This window comes from Pogona vitticeps, chromosome 4, assembly GCF_051106095.1.
Source record: "Pogona vitticeps strain Pit_001003342236 chromosome 4, PviZW2.1, whole genome shotgun sequence".
Classification (NCBI taxonomy): Eukaryota; Metazoa; Chordata; class Lepidosauria; order Squamata; family Agamidae; genus Pogona; species Pogona vitticeps.
Window position 1 is genome coordinate 134,336,217 of NC_135786.1, and position 16,259 is coordinate 134,352,475.

General features: G+C 40.7%; 1 protein-coding gene across 7 annotated transcripts in view; it reads left to right on the forward strand.

The window, feature by feature from the left end:
• KIZ (kizuna centrosomal protein) overlaps window positions 1-16,259 on the forward strand; it is a 108,647-nt gene that overhangs the window by 24,720 nt on the left and 67,668 nt on the right. For 6 of the 7 annotated variants that reach the window (XM_020790540.3, XM_020790541.3, XM_078392559.1 and 3 more), the window contains 4 exons: window positions 75-237; window positions 1,404-1,493; window positions 5,563-6,187; window positions 8,052-8,304. In XM_020790540.3, coding sequence (XP_020646199.3) covers window positions 75-237; window positions 1,404-1,493; window positions 5,563-6,187; window positions 8,052-8,304 — 1,131 coding nt within the window. Of the gene's footprint in view, window positions 1-74; window positions 238-1,403; window positions 1,494-5,548; window positions 6,188-8,051; window positions 8,305-16,259 lie in introns of all 7 variants that reach the window. The other variant, XM_072998440.2, reaches the window with a different exon arrangement.

The following is a 16,259-nucleotide window of genomic DNA, read 5'->3' on the forward strand; positions in this document are numbered from 1 at the left end:
GGTGTATGTAGTGTGAAGCTATTTCTCTTCTTGCAGTTAAGCCTATGTTCTTGTTTTTGTTTTGCTTTGTGTAGAACTAATATGAAACACATGAGGCTAAAAAAATACTTAAAAGAAATATGTGATCGCCAGAAGAAATCTCTGCTCCGCAATCAAGATTTGTTAAAGGAATTTGATTGGTTTGAAGCTCATATTAGAAAGTTTGCTTCACGTTCAGAGTCTCTTCAAAAATTAAAGGTAGTATATTCTGTATTTTGATAGTAGAGGTGAACTTTGATAGGAACGGTCTGAGTGTGTCCATACATTTGATATCAGGCAGTATAATTTCTAAAATAGTTCTTTTGTCTGTGTGATACATGCAGATGTTGTGCACCAGAGTGGTCTTTTGTAGCTTGCACATAAAGAAGAGTTGAGGGCACAGTAGGATTAAATAGTCATCCTGTGGTATTGCTGTTCTGTGTCTACCTTCCTAATTTCCAAATATAAGAGGGCTTGATTCTGTGACCAGTGGATCTTCAACTGTAAAGAATTAAGGCAAAAATTTATCTTGCCATTTCATTGCATTTTTTGTTTTCCCCCCTTTGTGAAAACACATGACTTTTAATTTTACTGGTTATTGAGGCATTCTAAAATGGCCTTATGTTCTGTAAGAGAATGTTTGATTTTTTTATTTTATTTTATTACCCACATCATGCTTCTGTTTTGTAGTTTTTGTTCTAGTGTCTTTTAGCCACTGCTTTCTATTTGGATTCATTTGGAGTTTTTTTTTCTTGGCTCTTTTCTTCTTTCTTTTTGTTTAATCTTTCAGCTCTCCTAATGGTCTCATGAAATTACCTTACAGTCAAATATTTTATGTGATTGGTGATTTTTGAAGAGAGTATAAAAATTCTAGAATGTTTTCTTTAGGCACATTGCAAGTATGTTGAAAAGTGGTGCAAGATCGTAGGTGTTCTAGTGGATACAAATGAATAGATGTGGAATGACTCTTCTGTAAGTGCAGGGGAGGTGTGTGCTAATGCAATAAATATTGCAAAAAATGGAAAACATATTTCATAAGAAATACCTTAACCATTAAGCCATTATATTATCCTGTATATGTCATTAATATATTTAAAATACCTACTGATACTGCTATCCAGGAAGCTCATTTAGTTTAATATAAAAAAGTAAAATAAAATACAGAAACCAAATATTTATTTCACTATATATTGCATTTTCATTGCCATATGGGTGCAATCTATCCAGTCAGAAAAGTTCCATTTATTTCAAAGGTGAGTTTATATGTGTGCTTAACTGTCCCCCTTGAAATTATGGAGTCTTATACTGGCTCAGCCTAGGCTTTATCACAACCTATGGTGGTAAAGTTGTTTAATCGAAATTAATAGTGTGTCCTTTTATACTAGGCAGAATATGAAAGAGAAATGAAAAGTAGGCGGATACTTGAGAGAGAAAATATATTAAAACATGAGGAGACAGATGATATTAAACATCAGGTAAGTGAACAGAGTTTTACAGCATGTCTAGTCAGAACCAAGGACTTCAAAATCTCATTGAGTTCAATGAGAAAGTGAAGGGCATGTTTAAGTTCCTCCCATTAAAATTAATGGGAAGTCCTTGGCTCTTGCCATACCATGCCCATCACCTCAACTGAGGAGCTCTTAACGGCTTTTTATTTTGTTTTTTTTTTAAATGTTGTTTCCTGCCATGCAGTTTTTTTTGAAAAAAGTTGTCCTTCATTGTGAAATTAATAAACTGGAGGAAAGGCCTTCTCCTTAGCTTGTGTTCCATTCATCTCGTGTTCTTAAATTATAAACTGAAAAAGTATGCAAAATTGTTTCAATTGAAGTCTAAACATGTAGCATTTATAATTTTGTATATTTTGACCTTTCCCATCCCAAAAGACATCCCCCAAAGAAAAGATTGCTTATCTAAATGGCAGACAAAGCCTGACATGGAATACTCAAATAAATTCTGCTATATATCTGCAGTAATGCAGCCTTCTAATCCCTCCTCCTATCTCCATATAAATGATACAGTTCAAGACTAGAGCTGTTTTTCTTCCCTAAAAGCAGGAAAGCTCTTTCAGATGAAATGTCTAAAAACATCTTGTAATAACTTGGAGCATGCTGGCAAGAGTAGTCACTTGTGACTATATGTGAAACCCCCTCAGCTAGTCGATATTGTAATAAGCCAAAATGGGTAGCATCACTCCATTATTCAGAAAAGCCAACAGCATGCTTGTCCCTTAGGCTACAGCATTCATTAAGGAAAGCTTACTGGGCTGAAAGCTGGAAACAGATGATAACAGGATATGATTTTCATATTTAATGCATTCCTTGGAAGAGTATGTGTGCTGCAGATTGATAGAAGAATCAACTGCTACTTTACTAAAAGACTTTCTAGTTTGCCCTATAGCTACCGATGGAATCATTCAGCCAAGAAATTAACTTTTCCTCCTTTTACCTGCTTTATGTATCAGCTAAGCAGGCTGTCTTGCAGCCAGTAAATGTTATTATGCATTTAACTGTTTGGTATTTAAGACTCTTATCAGGAAAGAAACAGAGGCAACACTATTTTCTGTGTGTGTATAAGTGTGTGTGTGTGTGTGTTTAATAGCAGAACGAAGGTTTTCATTTTTCTTTCTTCATTGCATTAGCAGGTGTTAATCTCAGTTTATAGATGGTTTCCTTCACCAGAGATTAAAAAGGTGAAGAAACCTTGAATTTAGGCCATTTGTCATAATACACAGAGCAATGAGCGTTACTGGTGTGGATCTATAGGAGCAGGACTTCCAAAATATGTGTATGACATTCAGTTGACATATTAATGAAACAATATGGATAGACTTCAGAAATACTAGCTTCCCTATGTTTGTATATATTTTTAAAATATCATCTGAAAATGTTCATCCTTGGAGGTTTTTGATCTTTACGAAAACTGCATTTCCTCATTGCCCTACTACTTGCACAAATGTTTGAATGTGAAAACTCCAGAACCCCTTCAGCACTACGGTACCCCACATCATGAATTGGTTGCCTGTTCAATTTTTTAAAATTAATCTTCTGCAAGTAACCATGTACACACAATAATAATGGTGCTTTATAAATAGGGATGTGGTGGCGCTGCGGGCTAAACCGCAGAAGCCTCTGTGCTGCAGGGTCAGAAGACCAGCAGTCGTAAGATCAAATCCACGCGACAGAGTGAGCTCCCGTCACTTCTCCCAGCTCCTGCCAACCTAGCAGTTCAAAAGCATGCAAATGCGAGTAGATAAATAGATACCACCTTGGTGGGAAGGTAAAATGACGTTCTCTAGTCACGCTGGCCATGTGACAGCGGAAACTGTCTTCAGACAAGTGCTGGCTCTACGGCTTAAAAATGGGACGAGCACCGCCCCCCTAGAGTCGAACATGACTGGACTAAGCATGTCATGGGGAACCTTTACCTATTTATAAATAATGGTTGATATTCCAACAGCTTCCCATTCAAGCAGCAACATTTCTGTCCCTATTGAATTGGCTGGCAGAAGCTGGACAAACCTGGGAGGTATCTAGGGATGCAAGCAACTTCAGGGGAGCTTGGAAATTCTTTTTACTCTTGAAAGCTCCATGAATGGGGCTTTGGATCCCAGACATTATTGAATTATCCTATAAAGCTGTTTGATTTTTTTAAAGTGGCCTAATGAAAGTATCAGCTGCACGTATTCATAAATGTAACTATTTTTGAACAATGGGGTTGGGGAGAAGAGAAATGAGATTTGTTAATTTGACAGTCTCAACATTGACAGAGCCTTTTGTAACAATCCAGAGAATAACTAACAATTCAGCTATGTTGATTGGAGAGGATGGCAAAAGATTCCTGCTACTGTCAGTCTTTTAGCTGGTAGATGGGACTTGCACTGTCTTTGCAATGGCCTCATGATGAGCTTCTTACTGGAGGAAGGTGATGTGTGTGTGTGTGTGGATATTTGGCCATCATTGGCTCAGTAGGTGGTAGGTGGAGCCACACTGAATATATACATATCAATTTAAATTGCTCAGGGTCACGTTTTTAGTAATAATTCTGAAAGTAGGTCCCTATTTTGAAGCAGTGCTATGACCTTAATGCTGTTACGACTAAGTACAAAGCAACAGATCAGTATCTCACTACTTCTGGATTCAGGGTGAAATAGTGGGCGGAATCCACTGTAAAGTTCTGCACAGGTCCTATTGAAATGAACTTGCACTGCTGAAAACACCACCCCAACAACGCATTCCATTTGGTGGAACTGGTATAGAGCTTACTTCAAAGCTCCTTCTTTGACAGCTCTACTCTTAACATTACTTGTCCTAGATCAGGCTTGTCCAAACTGCGGCTTGTAATGTGGCCCAGTGCAATTTTTTATTTTTAAAGAAATGCCAACGTTTCAAGTTACACTGCCGGTGCTTGCAGCCGGGGCATGTCACAACGGTAGGGGGGGGAGAGAGGGAAGGAAGGAAGGAGCGGGAGGGGAAGGGAGAGGGTGGCTGTGTGACTGCATTGTGACGTCCCCGTCAATAGGTGGACCCCCTCCTGGCCCCATAAAGCCACCGGAGTCGAAGCTGGTAGCCTCTGCTGTCTGAGATAGCAGCTGCCCGTAAGCGCGCTTGGAGCAGGGCTGCGGAGGACGGCTAGGGCTGCCCTCCCATGCGGTCCAAACCAAATTTATGTGCGGCCCAAACCAAATTTTCATCTTTTAATATGGCCCAGGGAAGGTGAAAGGTTGGACACCCCTGTCTTAGATGCTTGCTTTACTTGTCCTGGACATAGGTGTGACAGAGTCTCTCTGCCAGGACATTACAGCATTGAACTGGCTGGAGGTAGGGGTTGTTGGCAAGTCTTTGAGTCTGAGTCCCAAGTCCAAGACTTTGGTCCCAAGTCTGGAGTCTCAAACCCCACATCTTAGTTCCTATTAAATACAATCTCTTTTCCCTGGGAACAAAAAGAGGGGGGGTGGGCATGCAGAAGACCTATAGTTCCGTAGGTGGCACCTCCGTGTTAATGGATTTCAGGGAGAAGGAATTGGCAGGATTGCATGTGATCAGGAACTCCTTTGCACCTAATCAGGAAAAGATCTAGAAAGCTGCAGGGCTTTCTGACCGTATGGGACTAAGTGGGCCAATGGCCTGTCCTACACTCCAAGGCAATTTCATATGTTCCTGTTTGTTTCACTTGCTTTGTTTCATGAAGTAGTGGTCATCTTCTACTATACTTGGTTAACCTATCAGCATCTTCATCTTTACTGTTTTTAGTGTAAATTGTGAATGATTAAGCCCACAACAGAATGTTACATGAACATGCAAATAATCTTGTGGTAGTAATGGGAAGGGAGGTGAATTTAAAGGAAAATTCTCTGATGTTTTCCGGTTTCTTTAAGTAGGGATTACGTGTGAGACCTTCCAAGTAGGTTGTGCTTATATAACCTGCCTTGGGCATGAAAACCTTTCAGGTGTAAATGTATGTTTAAAGGGGACAGATACCCTGTTCACCCACACCTCTTCTGCAAAACCAAAATTTGCTCTGTTGATTTCAGACTATGTTTTTCAGAACATGCCAGAAGCAAGACAGGCAGGAATTAACAACCGGACAGCCATGTCAAGAGGACTGTATCACACAGCAACAATCTTTATGGGCCGCCAAATGTCAGCTGTCTCAAGCATTGATGATTTCCATGTGCAGCAGAAATCTTCTGAGCTCACAAAGAGCTTTTCAATTTCTGACCCACATACACGTAGACAGCCATCACGGAGCAGCTATATGACAGACAGCTGTGTAGTACAAACTAATAGTGATCTACAGTGCTCAAATAAGTCTGACAAAATAGATGGAAAGACATATCTGCTGATGGGTGAGGAAATGCCAGTCACATCCAGCATATCACATGAGAATGAAAGAACTCACTGTTTAACAGCAGAATGCGACACAAGTAATTGCAGTGGTAATTTTGTGGAAAAGAACACGTCTCCTGAATGTAACTCCCCGTTACATGAAAGATTAAGTCCTGAAAACAGAACCACTGATTTAAAAAGTGACAGTTCCTGCAAATCGCTGGAAGAAACATTGACACATCGGCACTTCGTAAATGAACAGGAATCTAAACAGCCAATCTCACTGGCGTGTCGCCCTGAACAGCTTGTTTCCGGAAATGAACACTCCAGGGAAAAGTTCTCAGGTATAGTGAATGGGCTTGAAAGGAAGGTTGTCCAGCAGAACTCTGATCTTTCTCCAGTTGGATTTTTATGATGATACCTGGCCACTGCAAGATAACAAATACGAAAAGAAGTCGATTTTTAGATGCAAATGGTGAAGTTCAGGACAAGCCATTGTAGCTGTCAATCACTTGCCTAAGTTTGGTTTTGTGTCTAAGATACAATAATTCAGAGTACATGCAAATTGTTTATTATTGCAATTGGTAATGGCTTTCTAGATCTTTTCCTGATCAGGTGCAGAGGTGTTTCCCCATTGCCTTCATTACTTTTAAAAGAGTATAGAACTGTTACAGAGCATATCTTGAAAAGCCTCTAAAGAGGTGATTCAGCTGGAAAGTATGGTAGATTATTCTGCAAGTTATGCTCTTTAACATTTTTGCACAGTTTAAAAAGTAATAAAGAGAATGGGGGAAACGCGTTTTCATCTGACCAGGAAAACATCTAGAAAGCTGATACCTTCCTTCTTGTCCTTCTGGCGACAGGTCTAGATCACCATTTTCAGACAGACTTTTAACAGCTATTTTTAACAATTAATTTGGCAGTGAAGAGTCTTGATTTTGGATGTTGACCTTATTATTCTACATATGTTTTAATGTATTTTAACCCTTTAAAAACTGTTTCAACACTTGTATATTTAATTTTTAAAATGTGAATAATTTGTTGTGCTGGTGAAAGGTAGTGTAAAAATGAAAATAGACAAAGACAGGACACAGTTTTGAAAGAGTTAAAGAGTTAGTGGTATGGCGTTCTAAGTTAGATCTCTGTTTTACTCAGGGGTGAAAGGGCAGACATTTTTCAATTTTCTGCTAGATTGTCTGATTCTCAAATTCAATTCTCATTGAATTTGTTAGAGTTTCCAGGGACTTTTCTCACTCTGTTACTTCTTGGTTATAATTCAGTACTGTGATCTGTTGCTGTTTTTCTGTTTCAGAGCAAGGCATATGTATAGGTGCAATAATTGTTGTTGTTGTCCTCAATTATTTATACTTATTGACATCCTGTCTTAAGGGCCATCTTCGTATTGTTGGTGTCAACTGCAGTAGATCCATTGAATTCATTGTTGAATAGTAAGTAGAGATGGGCATGGCTAAGTCGTGCTGCATCATACGACTCGCACCACCTGGCACCACAGCTGCCATGCATTCACTCCAAGCTGCCTCCCAGCCTACTGCCCAACTCAAAAGCCTTTGCACGCCACCTGGGTCATCATCTGTTGCTGGCTGTCCAGTCCAGAAAGAAGCTCAGGCTGCCCTTTCCTGCCTCCTCTGGCAACCAACTCCGCAAAAGCCATGTGGGGAGATTCCCCATCCTGCCTCCTTGCCTGAGTGATTGGCTGCCAGAGGAGGTGGAGAAGGGCAAATCGAGCTCCTTGCCAGACTGGGCAGCTGGCGACAGAGAACAATCTGGTTGTTGCACAGAAGCTTGTGAATGGGGCAGCCGGCCAGGGGTTGTTTGGAGGGAATGTGCGGCAGCTGTGGCACCATGCAGCATGAGTCATACAGTGCAGCATGACTTAAGTCATGCCCATCTCTAGTGATAAGTTAGTTCTTTGAGAAACTCCATTAAGTCATTGGGTCTGAGTCAGTTGAGACTGGCAGTAGGATATTAGCTAAATTGTCACTGTACTACAGAGGTGATATACAAATGAGTTGCATTAGGCTAGTGGAAGAAATATTTGTGGCACATCGCTTAGGACACGATGACAGCTCAATGGGCTCAAGTGTTTGGGGAGACTTTCAATGTAAACTAATGCTTTAATGTGTGTACTATTATTTCCATCCTTTCTATTTTTAGAGAGTGGAAGTAATGTTTGTATTTTTGTTCTAGCTCCTGGGGGTTGTCTGCAACTGGACAAAAATGTACAGGATGAAAGTGAAAGTAGAGATGAAAGCAGCGATCTCTCTGTTTCTCTGAGTGAGGATGAAGAAGAAATTGATCTATTAAAACCACACCTAAGTCTACAGGATGTAGGCTGCCACATGTCTGTAAAACCTGCCAATACAGCGTATAATGAAGTACATCAACATTTACAGTGTCATGATACCTCTAGTTTAGCCTCATCCTCTAGTCATAAAACAAGGTAAAAGTTATATCTACATTCTGCTCCCTTGCTATAACATTTTGAACTTGCCGTTGCCCATAATTCTTTGTTTATTTCTAGCAGTAACCCCTTCCCTTGATGTCATAGTTTGATAGCAAAATGTACAGTGTTTCGAACATTAATTTCCCCAAAATAAGCAGTTCTGTTACTTGCTTGTGAGTGGCAGCCCATGGATTGTTAATGATGACCATTATGTTACTCATGTAGTTATCTTGCTAAATAATCTATTCTGTTCCTTATGTTTTTATGTTTTCAGAACTGCTTGGAGTGTTGCCTTCAGTAACAGAATTTTACATCTTCACTTATCTGCATTGTATGAGGTGGCCATGTGTCTCTTTGTTGGAAGCAATCTATGTTTTACCTTTGAAAATAAGTTTAGTAGACTTTGCTACTCCTCTCCTTGCTTCCACTGTATCCAGTGGGGGTTCATCACAAGGATATGGCACAATAAAACATGATTCAGGAAATGTGTCAGTAGCAATACTTTGGCAGAGACTTGGCCATTTACAGTGCTTAGCCAGTGCCTGAAGTAGTGGAATATTTTATGTGCTGTCAAGTTGCATCCAACTATCCAGCTCCAAATAACAAATAATGTAAAAAAAATCCTTTTTACTCTCAGAAAGAATCTAATACTTGTAGGCCGCTACTGTATTCCTTTATAAAAGAAATGTACTATAATCACATTTATTCACTCATTGGGACAAGTTCAAATTTCTATTTATGTATTTATGTATTTATGTATTTACAGTATGTATGTATGTATGTATGTATGTATGTATGTATGTATGTATGTATGTATGTATGTATTTATTTATTTATTTATTTATTTATTTATTTATTTATTTATTTATTTATTTATTTATTTAACTTATATGCCACCCACTGTACCCAAAGGTCTCTGGGTGGTTTACAACAATTAAAATACGATAAAAGAGATAAAACAATTAAAATATAATTAAAATATAGATAACCAATTATTTCCAATTCTGCAGGCACCTATTCTGCTTCCCATTGCCCATTGTGGCAAGCCACTTGGGCCTCAAGAGAGAAGGCTGAAACAGTTGTGTTTTCCTCTCACTTTCTAGCCTAGCGCCACTACCATCAGGGAACCTCTTGGTGTCCCACCTAGCTATATGTCTGAATCTTAACTATGTAATAGACTCTAGCTGCTTTCCAAATATCCCAGTTTTCTGGCTTATTTCTAGCTGCCTGACTTTCCAGTCCATTGCCAGGTCTCCTATAAGCTCTTCTGTAACATAGACCTTTGCTCTCTGCCTTGCTTTTTTCAAATAACACTGTTAAATTGGAGAGGCTAGACTTAACATACATTACTAACAGGAGTTGTGGCTGCATGCACCACAATGCTTACTGATGCTGGAATTCTTTAGAGCAGAGGTAATCAACCCCCGTCTGCGGCCCAGTGCCACTCCGTGACCTGAGCCGGACTGGGCCAAGGAGACAGACCTCCCGCCCCTGCCCCCGCCCCCTGCACACACTCCCCTCCCCACAGCTGCTTTGCACACATGCACCAGCATGAGCACTCCCCCTCCCCTTCATGCATGTGCCTGTGCGAAGGGATGGGTGTGTATGCGGGCGTGCAGGCTGTCCTGAGCTTGTGCGAAGGGGTGAGCGAGCTCTCACACTGGCACTGGCGGGTGGGCACGTGCCCTCCCAACACTTTGCACATGTGCCCAAGCATGGGGGGTGCCCCGCCTTCCTCAGAGGCTCAGCTGGTCCGTGGTCCGAGAAATGCTGGGGACTGCTGCTTTAGAGGTTGCTGTTGTAAGTGTTCCTATTTTTTCTGTTCATGCACTTTTAAAAAATCTAGTTTTGCAGACTCTGCATGGAAATGTGCATCACTTGCTCAGTGTTGTCTTCATATGATCATAGAAAAAAATCTTTAGGTTTCTTATGATTGTTGCAGGTTTTTTGGGCTGTTTGGCCATGTTCTGGAGGTTTTTCTTCCTAACATTTCACCAATCTCTGGAGAATATTTGTAGCTGTGGAATCAGCTTTTTGTCCTTTTCAGGAGATTGGGTGATTATGGTGATCAGGGTGTTTTTTTTTTTGTTTTGTTATGGGTGTATTGCTGTGATAAGGGGGAGGTGATATGTCATTGTGATTAATGAGTGTTGTTACCTAATCTATTGTGTGCAGTGATCACCAGTCCTTGTGGCTGGGTAGAGTTCGTTGACCATTTTGCAGGCTGTATTTTTCAGTGCTGGGAGCCAGGCTTTGTTGAGTTTTATACTTTCTTCTTTTTTGTTGAAGTTGTGCTGATGTTTGTGGATTTCAGTGGCTTCCCTGTGTAGTCTAACATAATGATTGCTGGTGTTTTCCAGTACGTTTGTGTTTTGAAATAGGATTTAATATCTAGCTTGTTTCAGGGCATGTTCAGCTACTGTCGATTTTTCTGGCTATTTTAATCTGCAGTGTTTTTCCGTGTTGTTTGATTCTGGTGTGGATGCTGTGTTTTGTGGCCCCAATATATAGCTGGCCACAACTGCAAGGTAGCCGGTATACTCCTGCAGAGGTGAAGGGGGTCCCTTTTGTCCTTTGCGGACCGTAACATTTGTTGTATTTTTCCACAGTGAATTGTATATTTGGGTGGATGCTACTGAGATAGTTCAGAAATTATTCCAGTTTTTCTTCACCGTGGTTCCAAATTGCAAATGTGTCATCCACATATCAGAACCAGTTTGTGAGTGCAAAGGGTGCCGAAGCCAGGGCCTGTTTTTTTAAATGTTCCATGTAGAAGTTTGCTATAACTGGCCTGAGGGGACTCCCCATGGCCACTCCATCTGTCTGTTCATAGAAATGATTATCCCACTGAAAGTAGCTGGTCATTAGGCGATGTTGGAAAAGGGCCATGATGTCTTCTGGAAAGATCTGCTGGAGGAGTGTCAGAGTGTTCTTTCTCGGTATTTTGCTGAATAGGGATACTAAGTCAAAGCTGATCAGTCTGTCTCTGGGGTTGCATTTTAGGGTGCTGATCTTGTTTATGAAATGTCTTGGGTCTTTGATGTACGATGAAGGTTGACCAATGTGAGTCTGTAGGAGGGTGGCCAGAGATTTCCTCTTTAAATTTTGGTTGATGTCTGTTTTTTAATTATTATTATCATGAGTCTTATCAGGTCTGATTTTCTTTATATAATCTGTGTGCACAAAGCTGAAGATAATTTTGCAAGCCCTTTGTAAACTGAATGGCCATTGTGATGCACAGTGATAAGCCAAAGTACTGTAAAATAACTAGCGTTTCACACTTTCCCATGCATTGAATTTGGAAAAAAAACACCTGGCACTGTCAGGTGTTTTTGTTGTTTAGTCATTAAGTCATTCTCTGACTCTTTGTGACCGCATAGACCAGAGCATGCCAAGCCCTGCTGTCTTAAACTGCCTCACGGAATTTGATCAAATTCATGTTGGTACCTTTGATGACACTGTCCAACCATCTCATCCTCTGTCATCCAGTTCTCCTCTTGCCTTCACACTTTTCCAACATCGGGGCTTTTCCAGGGAGTCTTCTCTTCTCATGAGATGGCCAAAGTTTTGGAGCCTCTGCTTCAGGATCTGTCCTTCCACTGAGCACTCAGGGTTGATTTTCTTAAGAATGGATAGGTTTGTTCTCCTTGCAGCCCAGTTCGGCAGTCAGCCTTCTTTATGGTGCAGCTCTCACTTCCATACATTGCTACTGGAAAAACCATAGCTTTGACTATGCGGACCTTTGTCGGCAAGGTGATGTCTTTGCTTTTTAAGATGCTGTCTAGGTTTGTCATCGCTTTCCTCCTAAGAAACAGGCATCTTTTAATTTTGTGGCTGCTTTCACCATCTGCAGTGATCATGGAGCCCAAGAAAGTAAAATCTGTCACTGCCTCCATATTTTCCCTTTCTATTTGCCAGGAGGTGATGGGACCAGTGGCCATGATCTTAGTTTTTTTGATGTTGAGCTTCAGACCGTTTTTTGCACTCTCCTCTTTCACCCTCATTAAGAGGTTCTTTAATTCCTCCTCACTTTCTGCCATCAGAGTGGAATCATCTGCATATCGGAGGTTGTTGATATTTCTTCCGGCAATCTTAATTCCGTCTTGGGATTCCTCCAGTCCAGCCTTTCACATGATGTATTCTGCATATAAGTTAAATAAGCAGGGAGACAATACACAGCCTTGTTGTATTCCTTTCCCAATTTTGAACGAATAGTTGTTCCATATCCAGTTCTAACTGTTGCTTCCTGTCCCACATATAGATTTCTCAGGAGATATAAGGTGGTCAGGTACTCTCATTTCTTTAAGAACTTGCCATAGTTTGTTGTGGGCCACACAGTCAAAGGCTTTTGTGTAGTCAATGAAGCAGAAGTAGATGTTTTTCTGGAACTTGCTGTCTTTCTCCATAATTCAGCTCGTGTTAGCCATTTGTCTGTAGTTCCTTTGCCCCTTCGGAATCCAGCTTGTACTTCTGGGAGTTCTCGGTCCACATACTGCTGAAGCCTACATTGTAGGATTTTGAGCATAAGCTTGCTAGCATGTGAAATGAGTGCAATTGTACTGTAGTTGGAGCATTCTTTGGCACTGCCTTTCTTTGGGATTGGGATGTAGACTGATCTTTTCCAATCCTCGGGCCACTGCTGAGTTTTCCAAACTTGCTGGCATAGTGATTGTAGCATCTTAACAGCATCATGTTTTAAGATTTTAAATAGTTCAACTGGAATGCCATCACCTCCACTGGCCTTGTTAGCCATGCTTTCTAAGGCGCACTTGACTTCACTCTCCAGGATGTCTGGCTCAAGGTCAGCAACCACACTATCTGGGTTGTCCGGGACATCCAGATCTTTCTGGTCTAATTCCTCTGTGTATTCTTGCACCTCTTCCTGATGTCTTCTGCTTCCCTTAGGTCCCTCCCATTTTTGTCCTTTATCATGTCCATCTTTAGACAAAATGTCCCTTTCATACAGTATCTTCAATTTTCTTGAACAGATCTCTGTTTTTTTTCCTTTTGATTATTTTCCTCTATATCTTTGGAATGTTCATTTAAGAAGGCCCTTTTGCCTCTCCTTGCTAGTCTTTGGAAGTCTGCATTCAATTTTCTGTAACTTTCCCTAACTCCCTTGCATTTTGTTTCCCTTCTCTTCTCTGCTATTTGTAAGGCCTCGTTGGACAGCCACTAAGCTTTCTTGCATTTCCTTTTCTTTGGGATGGTTTTTGTTCCTGCCTCCTGTACAATGTTACGAGCCTCCATCCATAGTTCTTCAGGCACTCTGTACACTAAATCGAGTTCCTTAAATCTGTTCTTTACTTCCACTGTGTATTCATAAGGGATTTGGTTTAGATTATAGCTGACTAGCCCTGTGGTTTTTCCTACTTTCTTCAGTTTAAGCTTGAGTTTTCCTATAAGAAGCAGATGGTCAGAGCCACAATCAGCTCCAGGTCTTGTTTTTGCTGAATGAGCTTCTCCATCTTTGGCTGCAGAGAACATAATCAATCTGATTTTGGTATTGCCCATCTGGTGATGTCTGTGTATAGAACCGCCTCTTGTGTTGTTGGAAAAGAGTGTTTGTGATGACCAGCTTGTTCTCTTGACAAAGCTCTATTAGTCTTTGCCCTGCTTCGTTTTGAACACCAAGGCCAAACTTACCTGTTGTTCCTTTTATCTCTTGACTCCCTATTTTAGCATTTCAGTCCCCTATTATTAGAACATATTTCTTTCATGTCAGTTCTGTTGTAAGTCTTCATAGAACTAGTCAATTTCAGCCTCTTCAGCATTGGTCGTTGGTGCATATACTTGGATTACTGTGATGTTGAAAGGTCTGCCTTGGATTCGTATTGAAATCATTCTATCATTTTTGAGATTGTATCTCAATACAGCTTTTCCAACTCTTTTGTTGACTATGTGGGTTACTCCATTTCTTCTACGGGATTCTTGCCCACAATAGTAGATATGATAATCGTCTGAATTGAATTCACCCATTCCCATCCATTTTAGTTCACTGATGCCCAGGACGTCAATGTTTATTCTTGCCATCTCCTGTTTGACCACATCCAGCTTACTGAGGTTCATAGATCTTACATTCCAGGTTCCTATGCAGTATTTTTCTTTGCAGCATCGGACTTTCCTTTCACTTCCAGGCACGTCCACAGCTGAACGTCCTTTCGTCTTTGGCCCAGCCACTTCATTAGTTCTGGAGTTACTTGTCCTTTTCCTCTGCTCTTCCTCAGTAGTGCGTTGGACGTCTTCCGACCTGAGGGGCCCCTCTTACAGCATCATATCTTTTAGCCTTTTGTTTCTGTCCATGGAGTTTTCTTGGCAAAGATACTGGAGTGGCTTGCCAGTTCCTGCTCCAGGTGGATTGTGTTTAGTCCGAATTCTCCACTATGACCTGTCCATCTTGGGTGTCCCTGCACGGCATAGCCCATAGCTTCTCAGAATTACTCAAGTCCCTTCGCCACAACAAGGCAGCAATCCGTGAAGGGATGTCTGGTGTTACTCCATTAGAAATTAAGTGTATTGTGAAATTGGTTCAAGTGTTATACTGTTAGAAATGATGGCACCAATTCATCTATGTAGTTATAATTTTGTGTACTGGCCCCTGTCACTTCAACAACATTACAGTGGACCCTTGACTTACAGAATTAATCCGTATTGGAACGGTGGCTGCAGGTCAAAAAGTCTGTAGGTCAAGTCTCCATTGAGCTACAGTGCATTGAAAACCGATTAATCCCGTAACACGCCGTTTTTGTTCCATTTTGGTTTTTTTTCTGGTCTGTAAGTCAAATCTCAGTCTGCAAGTGAAATCTAAATTTTGCGGCCAGAGAAGTCTGTAACTCAAAAAGTCTGTAAGTCAAGCCGTCTGTAAGTCAAGGATCCACTGTATTTAAAGCTTCACTCAGTAAACTGATTAAATCCCACCGGTGTTGAATGGATATAAGAAATCTAAGAGTTTGTGGAATAATATTTAAACCATCTTTGACTCTTATTTTTCCACAATAGGTATTTTTTATGTTCGGTTACTGTTTTTAGCATGTGTCGGCACAACTGGATTTACCTGACCCCTGCGTGTTAAGTTTGTTCTCTGAATTTCCTATATGATGTCTTAATAGTGCTGTTTTGTAGTTATCAGCCGATTCCTATTGATCCCTCTAGGCTTTCACCCTCCAATGTAAGAAATAAATCAACAAATATGCTATTGAATAAGGATTGGTGTTGTGAAATTTCTACATGTCAATATTGGCAAACTAGAGGTGAAAAGCTTGTCTGGCACTTTGTCAGTTCCCAGAACTAACCTGTGTTTCATTTAGAGCCATAAAAAGTCCAGCCTCCTGGATTTAGCACTTAGGAAGATAATGAGTATTTCAAGCGCATGTTTAAGAAGGACGAAGGCAGAGACCTTTTGCTTGTGCGGCTTCAGCTGTATTCAAGAGGACTTAGCACAGATGGATTGTGCATTACAAAATGTAACACATAATTCAAGCTGTCAACTTAATCAGACTGTTTCCAGGAAGCAACCTGTAAAAGAGAAAGACCCCTTGTTTGCTGACCCCTGATCCATAGCCTGCTGCATCATGTCATCCATTTTGCTTTTCTTTATTTATGTGTCCCTTCCTTTCCCTCCTTTTTATTAATGTATTCCCTTCAAGTGGCACCCTGGAAAGACCACCCAGAGGGAGGAGCACAATAGGGAATGAGCTAGCTGAAATAGAGATTTTGTAAGACTTCAGTGCAATGAAAAGGGCTGTTGAACTGCCTGTGTGTTCTCACTGGCTCAATGCGCGCTAAGTCTAAACTTGAAAACTTCACTCCTGCACAGTCTTCATTTTCCACTGTTCTCAGTCACTGTTGTGGAAGTGCATTGCAGTGGTGTTCAATAGTTTGCATGAATATTTCACAGTTTTATGTGGGCAAGCTGTAGATATTTTTAAAACTTGGGTAAGCCTATTGAACCT